This window comes from Oryctolagus cuniculus, chromosome 4 (genome assembly GCF_051225735.1).
Source record: "Oryctolagus cuniculus isolate XC-2025 breed Fujian yellow rabbit chromosome 4, ASM5122573v1, whole genome shotgun sequence".
Lineage (NCBI taxonomy): Eukaryota > Metazoa > Chordata > Mammalia > Lagomorpha > Leporidae > Oryctolagus > Oryctolagus cuniculus.
The window spans coordinates 3793990-3802500 of NC_142870.1; the positions used below are offsets into that span (position 1 = coordinate 3793990).

The following is an 8511-nucleotide window of genomic DNA, read 5'->3' on the forward strand; positions in this document are numbered from 1 at the left end:
GCAAAGTCAGGCGCCGCATCCAAAAACCGCGTCTTCACCTTCCCCGTCGAGCGCCCCGAGCGCCCCAGGGTGCGAGTGCAGAAAGGAATCCAGGGTTGGAGCTCGGGCATCGGAAACGTCTGGGGGTCAGCCCTTGGCCCGGGCACCCTCACCCAGTGCCTAACAGACGCGAAGTGGGAGCCCCAAGGGCGGCTCCCAGTCCCAGATAAGCAAGATGAGAACTCCTTGCGGGAGGCAGATTCGCGTCTCCCGCGGCCGCGTTTCTGGGGTGCGCGTCCCGCACCCCGACAAGTGCACACCTGGCAGGGCCTCCGACCACCCCGGCGCACCCCATTCAGGCCCGGTGCCGCCCGCGGGCCGCTCCTGGGGAGCTCTTTCAACTCGGATGTGGGACGAGGCCAAGGGACTTTGGCCCCAGGACGGAGGAGGCCGGCCCGGGCCTCGGCGGAGGGTCTCCCGCGCCGGCGGTCCTCGCTGCGCCTCCTGCGGCCTGGTAGACGCCACGGCCGGCCGGCCGCCCACGGTGGCTCCCGGGACGCACACGGGGGCTCGGTTGTCGCCCTAGCAGAGGTGCCGGGGCGGAGGGACGGCGATCCCGCGCCCCTCTCGCCCAAGAGCTGCCGGAGGAGTCCTTTAGCGTCCCGGCGCGGCCGGGCTCCCCTCAGGGAAACTCCACCTCCTGCAGCCTCCGCCCCCGGGCTGTCCCCTCCCCCAGCCGCAGGTGGCCCGGGACCTGTGCTGGGGGTGTCGCCCAGAGCCCGCGGACGCCGCCTCCTGAGATTAAAGCGCTAGCGGGGGGTGGGGGTTAGGCCGGGAGCTTCGGCGGCGCCGGGCGAGGAAGACGCGAGCTCCCGAGGAGGCGGAGGAGGAAGGGCAAGGGGCGGGGAGCGCCGGCCCCGAGCGCGCCAGGTAAGCGGCGCGCGCGACCCGCTCCCGGGGCTGGGGTCCGGGCAGCGTGGCTCCGGGCTCGGGAGGAGCCCCTGCGCGCCCCGCGCCCGGGGAAGACCCGAGTCCCCCGTCCTCGCGCTGGGTGCGTGTTGGCTGGCGGTGAAGCCAGGTGGGAGCGCCGGGGGTGCGGCAGCTACGTTCGCCCGCGGGCCGAGCCGGGCCGAGAGCCCTTCGCAGGGGACGCCCGGGGCCCCTGGCGCGCGGCTGGCATCCCCAGGTGGCCGGGCGAGTCTCTGGCTGGTGGGTCGCAGAGGAAGGTGCCTGCGGGCCTCCCCGGGTGGGGTCGCTCGGCCGGAGAGGGCTCCTGGCCCCCACCGAGGAGCTCGCGTGCGGGCCAGAAGCGGCCGGATTCGCGGTCCGTTTCTTTGTTCCGAGAAAATCGCTGCCGCACGAGTGTTACCTGAACTCTGCTCCCGGGTTCCCGACCGTGGAGGGGAGAAACTGGAAACTCGCTGAGATGCCGGGAACGATACGGCCGGCGCGGTGTAAGCGCCCTTCAGGCCCGGGGAGGCGCTGCTGGGGCCCGGGACGGCGGACGGGCGCGGGGGCAGCCGGCGTGCGCTCCGTGCGGGCGAGAAAGCCGGAGCCTCGGCCCACCGCATCCCGTCCGCCCGGACGCCGGCAGGTGGCAGGGTGGCCCGGCGGGGAGCTCCCAGGCCGAGGCCCCACGGCCCGGCTGGAGAAGCACCCCACAGCCCGCAAGTGTGTGCAGCCACGCCCCAGAGGCCGAGGGTGCCGGTGGCCGCTGGCACAGGCTCGTGCTGGCGTTTGCGCGCCAGGCGCCCAGGGCGGGTGCGGCCGAGAGGAGCGCAGGTGCGCCCTGCTCCAGGGCACCGCGCGGCGGCCGCCCGGGTCTGGTTGGGAATGCACCGGGGCGGGCCTGCGCAGGAGGAATCTGGCTGGCTTGTTTGCCTGGGAAGGGACCTCAGGGCACCCGAGGTGGGCCTGGCGGGGAGAGTCTGCGGGGCCCTGCAGGTGAATATGTGCGGGAATCCGGGGAGGGTGTTTGCGGGCTCTGAGCTGGGGGAACCGCCCCCAGGAGTGGAAAATTACAGAGGCCCCGAAGCGGTTTACAAGGTGTTTGGAAAACTTAAAGCAAGGTGAGGGTTGTTGACCCAGCCAGGGAGGTCTGGAAGGAAGGTTCTCCAGGAAGTGGACAGGGCGCCAAGGGGACCTGCGGGCCGGAGGGGGCTGGAAGCCGCTTGGGGGGTGCCAGGAAGGGCTTGGGGGGCGGGGCCTGGGTCTCAGCAAAGTGCAGGGTGGGGACAGGTGAGGGGGAGTCGCGGGAGGGGACTCTTCCGGAGAGGAGGGGCTTGCGCCCAGGCCTCTGGGGCCCCGGATGGGTGGGTGAGAGTGGAGCTCTCTGGGACACCCTAAGAGTCGGGGCTGCGGCTGGTGCCTCAGCTTTGATGTCTGCGGGGGAGCTGGGCCCCCAGCAGCTCCCCGGCCTCCACACCCCCAGGGCGGCCGAGGGTGCTCTGCTTCGCCACATGGAGACCCTGGAGTCTGCGTGACTGGCTGCTTGGCACCGTGCGCCCCACCCTGAGCCCAAGTCACCTTGACTGAAGGCGTTTCTTTGGCCACATCAGTATTATGGCCTCTGAAGGTGAGGTGGCCCTGCCGTGCCCCACCCTGTCCTACCCTGCCTCTTCCTTCCCTTTTTTCCCCTTCCTTCCAGCCAGGCACCAAGGCGAGCTGTTGTGACGCACTGAACTCACGCTAGGGAGACGGAGGCGGGGGCTCCTGCCCAAGGTCCCATAACCCACAAGGGCACACCCTGGGCTGACAGGGCTGTCGGTGTCTCACTGTTAGGCTCTGAGTGGGAGGATTTTTTTCTTAAGATTTAATTTTCGGCCAGTGCCGCGGCTCACTAGGCTAATCCTCCACCTTGCGGCGCCGGCACACCGGGTTCTAGTCCCGGTCAGGGCGCCGGATTCTGTCCCGGTTGCCCCTCTTCCAGGCCAGCTCTCTGCTGTGGCCCGGGAGTGCAGTGGAGGATGGCCCAAGTGCTTAGGCCCTGCACCCCATGGGAGACCAGGAGAAGCACCTGGCTCCTGCCATCGGATCAGCACGGTGCGCCAGCCGTGGCGGCCATTGGAGGGTGAACCAACGGCAAAGGAAGACCTTTCTCTCTGTCTCTCTCTCTCACTGTCCACTCTGCCTGTCAAAAAAAAAGATTTAATTTTTATTTCCTTGAAAGGCAGAGTTAGAGAGAGGAGGGGAGAGAGAGAGGGAGGGAGGGAGGGAGAGAGAGAGAGAGAATCTTCCATACTCTGGTTCGCTCCCCAAATGGCTGCAATGGCTGGGGCTGGGGCTGGGCCAGGCTGAAGCCGGGAGCCAGGAGCTTCTTCCGGGTCTCCCACGTGGGTGCAGGGCCCAAGCACCTGGGCCATCCTCTACTGCTTTCCCAGGCCACAGCAGAGAGCTGGAGCTGGATTGGAAGTGGAGCAGCCAGGAATTGAACTGGTGCCCATGTGGAATGCTGGTGTTGCAGGCCAAAGCTTAGCCTGGCCCTGCTTTAGAGACTTAGGAGGGGTTGGTGGCCGAGGGCAGAGTGTTGCCCCCGCCCCACCCCGCCATGCTCCCAGTCCCCTGGAGGGGCCGGTGTTGCCCTGGTGAGTGGAGAAAAGCAGAGAAGCGGGCTGAGGACGAGGCCCAGGGCCTCCTGATTGGAAAGGGACTTGGCCCGGGGGCCTCAGAACCAGCCGTGCCTGCAGCTGCACCTGGGCTCCTGCACCCTCGTGCAGGCACAGGGCGTGGCCAGGAGTGCCCGGCTCATGGGGAGCTGATGTCTCCCTGGTAGAGGCCTGCTGGTGCAAATGTCCTTTAGACCGACACACGGTGCGGGACGCTGGTCATTGTCACCGTCACCTGTCAGCGTGCCTCTGCTGCTCTGTGCCCAGCTTAGGTGTGGTGGCCTGGCCAGGAGTCTGGGCTGGTGACCCCTGCCCTGGAGTGGGCTTCCTGGGGGACCGGTGCCATGATACGGGGTCACCACCCTGGCCCCAGTTGCTGCACTGGGCTCAGAGTGGGGCCCAGGAACCTATTTTTCCCCCCTAAGCCTGCCAGGAAGTTCTGAGTCTGGGAACCACAGGCCAGGTCTGAGCCTTAGGCCCTGAGGCAGAAAGGACGGGTGACTGGGCACTCAAGTGGCCGGCTGATGCTGGTTAGCGGTGAGTCAGAAACTGGCCCCGTTGGCAGGCAGTGGGGCCTGGGGGCTGCAGAGTTCCCCCCAGAGCCACAGAGCCAGGGTGCTTTTCTTCCCTCTGCCTCGCCCTGGGTGTTCCCGCACCCTACAGTCGCTAAGCCTCTGCCTGCTGCTCCAGCTCCTGTTTAATACCCAGGGCGTGTGCCAGGACCCCCGGCCTTGGGCCAGCCCCAGGACAAGTCAGGTGACTGCAGAGGGGCCGGGTGCATGGCCAGCCAGCAACTGAACGCTGAGGTCTGTGCTGACTGTCCCCAGAGGGTGACTGGGGGAGCCCTGCCTTGCACCCTGCTGTGGGTCACCTTGGCTATGGACCCCTGGGGAGGAGCCAGGGGAGAGGTCCATGGTCCTTTGTGGTTCAGCCGGTCACACAGGCCGCTCTGCGAGGTGCCCCAGAATGGAGCCTGGGCTGTGGAAGGGGGCAGCCCAGCCGGGCCCCTGGCTTTTCCCAGTCACTGGGCAGTGGTCAGCGCAGGGGGCCTGGGGTGTAGGCCACTCTGGGGCGGAGTGAGGAGCACTGGGTGGGGGCGAGGGTGCTCGCCGTGTGCACAGCAAGGACTTTAGTGTGTAGCAGCTCTCCCTGGAGGCACGGCGCAGGGGAGTGGGGTGGGGGGGCACCCAGGTGTGAGTTATTGGCGTCCCTGGGGGGTGGGCGGGAGGGGCGACAAGCGTGCTGTAGATGCTTGCGGGCACCGCGTGTTTGTGGTTGCGGGAGCTCACGCAAGGGCAGGCCAGGTGGAAGAACTGGGCACTCTGCAAGGACTGACGGTTGCACAGGTGTGCCCCGGGGAGAGTGGAGCTGGCAGAGACCACAGAGGCAGGCCACGGAGCCAGGCCACGGAGCCAGGCCACGGAGCCAGGCGCGGTGTTGCCCCAGTGCCAAGTTCCCGACAAGCCCTTGCTTTCCAAGGGGCCGTCCTGGCGAGATGCCGGTGTGACCTCGCGGCCACGCAGTCCCTGGGCAGCCTCAGGCCTGACCTCAGGGCACAGGAGGCTGTGTTTCTAGGGCCTCGTAGCTGGGGTTCGGTCTTCAGAATTCTCCAGTGAATCCAGCGGCGAGAGGTTCATGAAGGCATGAGTGCCACTTCGGAAGGCCGTGCGTCTGAGCTCTCGGCCAGAACCTGGTCTTGTCTGGAATGTGCTGGAGCAATGGTCTCCTAGCTGTGACTCAGGTTTTTTAAAAATTGATTTTAAAATTTTATTTTGATTTTTTTGAAAGGCTGAGAGACAGAGAGAGACAGAGATCTTCCATCTGCTGGCTCACTCCCCAAATGTCTACAACAACGGAGCTGGGCCAGGCTGTGTCCGGGAGCCAGGAATTCACCCTGGGTCTCCCGCATGGGTGGCAGGGACCCCGCTGCCTCCAGGGTGTCATTGGCAGAAAGCTGAAATCAGGCGCGGTGCCGGGACTTGAACCCAGGCCCCTCAGGGTGGGGTGTGGCGTGGCGTCCCCAGCTGCGGTTTACCCACCGCACCAAACGTGTCCCCGCCCCTGCCCTCCCAGCTGCGGGCATGAATCAGGTCCTTTGGTTTGAGGAGTTCATGGCTTTCCAGGGAGCCCGTGCGGAGCTGGACTTTCTAACGGTGGAGGCGTGGGTTTCCCGTAGTGAGCCAAAGCCTGCCTTTCTGACCGTTCTGGTCGCTGCCGCCTCGAATGCACAGAGATGACTAGAGAGAGAAAAGAAAAAAAGATTTATTTATTTGGAAGGCAGAGTTGAGAGAAAGAGGGAGGGAGGGAGAGAAGGAGAGAGAGAGAGAGAGAGAGAGAGAGAAAGAGAGAGAGACATCTTCCATGTGCTGGTCACTCCCCAGGTGGCCACAATGGCCGGGGCTGGGACAGGCTGAAGCCAAGAGCCAGGAGCTCCATCCGGGTCTCCGAAGTGGGTGCAGGGGCCCGAGCACTTGCGCGTCTTCCGCTGCTTTCCCAGGCCATCAGCGGGGAGCCGGATGGGAAGTGGAGCTGCAGGACTTGAAGTAGCACCCGTGGGTGGGATGCAGGTGTCTTAGGCGTCGGCTTCACCTGCTGCCCCGCAGCACCCGTTCCTGCTGTGACCCCGTGTTGGGAGCTCCCCAGGGCACCCACACTGCTCTCTCACTAACCCTTACAGATCTGCTGGCACGCCCCCTGGTGGCCCACGCGCAGCGTCCAGGAGAGCACGGGGGTCCCTTCCTGTTAGGTGAGGGGTGCTCTCAGCTCAGGGCACCTGGCACCCTCCAGGGTCACCATCTGCCCCCGACTTGGGAAGCTGGGGACGAGCAGGTGCCAGCCTCTTGTCTCTCTCTGTTCAATTTCATCTTACTCATAAAAAAATTCCTTGAACACTGTTTTTGTGCGGTGCAAAGCTAGACTGGAAAAAAGAGAGAAAAGGGGCTCAACCCCATTCCTTCCCCGGGACGTGTGTCACCTCCTTGGGACCGAGTGGAAGGAACACGGGCAGGGCGAGCAGTGCCTCTCGGTCACTGTTGCTGCCGTCCACGGCCACCGTCCATGACCGTCCGCGTCCCGGCGCGTCGTCCCCGCGTGAGGGGCTTCCAGCACGGTGGTTTCGGCTCCAGGGTCTGTCCTGTCTGTTGTGCCTCGGGGAGGCGTGCCTGGCACTGCTGTGCTCAGACAAGGCACCCAGGTCCCAGCCGGTGCTCTGCTATCCGGGGTGCCGGTGTCACAGGCGGTGGCCCGACCCGCTGTGCCCCAGTGCCAGCTCTGGGATCCAGCCTGGTCATCCTCACACTGCCAGCAGCTTGCGCCTGCTGTCGCACGGGCACCTCGTCCCTCTTGGGTCAGAGCTGGAGTCCTTGAGCCCGGCCTCATTTGTGCTGCCCTGGCTTTTTTTTAAAGTGACTCCCTGGTAGACCCCTGCTGAGGTCCCCGGAGACAGACAGCAATAAGCAGAAACTGCTCTTGGGTGGGAGAATGTCGCCGTGCCCTGGGGTGCACACTGACCCCCATGGTCGACCCTGTGCCTCGTGCAGCCGGGCACGGTTCACTGTGCAAAGAAAGGACTGCCCCAGTGGACCGCGAGCGAGCGAACGCAGCTGTGATGGGAGGACAGTGCCCGTGCCGGGGAGGAGCTGGCGGCCGCCCGGGAGGGCTTCGCGGTGTCAGCCGCGTTTGCTGTTTGCCATTGGAAGGACAGTGCCCCAAAGTGCCGAGACCCATCATCCGGGCCCTTTGAGTGACAGGAAGGGACGTCTACCGAAGGGAGCTGTCTCTCGTCTCCTCCCGTGGATCTTGCTGCTTTCAGAAACTAGCTGATGCAGCTGACGACCCCGTGAGGGCGTGGAAATGGCCCTTTTAAAAATTATTTATTTATCTGAAAGGTGGAGTTACAGAGAGGGAGAGAGACAGAGAAAGAGGTCTTCCATCCACTAGTTCACTCCCCTAAGGGCCGCATGGCTGGCGCTGGGCCAATCCAAAGCCAGGAGCCAGGAGCTTCTTCTGGGTCTCCCACGTGGGTGCAGGGGCCCAAGCACTCGGGCCATCCTCTGCTGCTTTCCCAGGTGCATTAGCAGGGAGCTGGATCAGAAGTGGAGCAGCCGGGACTGGCGCCCATGTGGAATGCTGGCGCTGCAGGCGGTGGCTTTATCCGCTACACCACGGCGCCGGCCCCAGAAATGCCCGTTTTGAAGATGAGCGGGGCTGCCTTCATCCTCTGGACACTTCCGCCTTCGGATGTGACCCCGCGGGGCCCTCGCCCGCTGCCTGTGCTGCTGCAGATCACACAGCTCTGTCTTCTCGCAGTCCTGCCGGCCTCAGCACCTGCTGTCTGGGCGGGGCACGGCTGGACGAGCGAGGGGTGTCCTGGGAGGGCCCTGCTCCCGGGGGCTGGCTCCCGGTGCCCCCGCCTTTCCTGTCTGTGTCTCACAGTTCGGGATCTTGAATGAATAGCAAGCGTGGATTTGAGCACGGATTCCTCGCTGCTTTCAGAGGGCAGCTAACCTGGGAAAGCCGCCAGGGGATCAAATCTTCATTTCCTGAAATCCCAGCCGGACCCACGGCCGGTGAGCAGGCTTAGAGCTGCGGCTGGGAGCAGGGAAACCCGAGGGTGAGAACGCGGGCTCGGGACCGTGGGCGTGCTCTGGGGAAGGTACCAGGGTCCTTGCTGCTTCCGAGACGGGGCTGCGGGATTCGGGGTGTGGGTGCCAAGCCCCCGAGCCCCCTCTACCTGGTGGTAGCAAGAAAGGCACGCTGCTAGTATCTCCTGGGTTTAAAGGCTTCAGGTGGTGCGTTGTGAATGGGGAGCCCTCCCGCCTGCACCGCCCTGTGTGCAGAAAGGCTTTTTTAATCTTTAAAATATCGTGAAACTTAAAAACTTAAAAAAATTATTTCATTTGTATTTGAAAGTCACACACACAGACAC

The 8511-nt window shown here is 64.7% G+C and overlaps 1 protein-coding gene across 3 annotated transcripts in view; it reads left to right on the forward strand.

Annotated features, from left to right (window-relative positions):
- The first annotated feature begins 821 nt into the window (after positions 1-821).
- TMPRSS2 (transmembrane serine protease 2) overlaps positions 822-8511 on the forward strand; it is a 34193-nt gene continuing 26503 nt past the window's right edge. Inside the window, 1 exon segment of one of the 3 annotated variants that reach the window (NM_001386128.1) lies at positions 822-909. Coding sequence is in view for 1 of the 3 variants with exons in the window: in XM_089330330.1 (XP_089186456.1) it covers positions 2542-2554 (13 nt within the window). In the remaining 2 variants the exon portion in view is untranslated. 3 annotated transcript variants of the gene reach the window in all.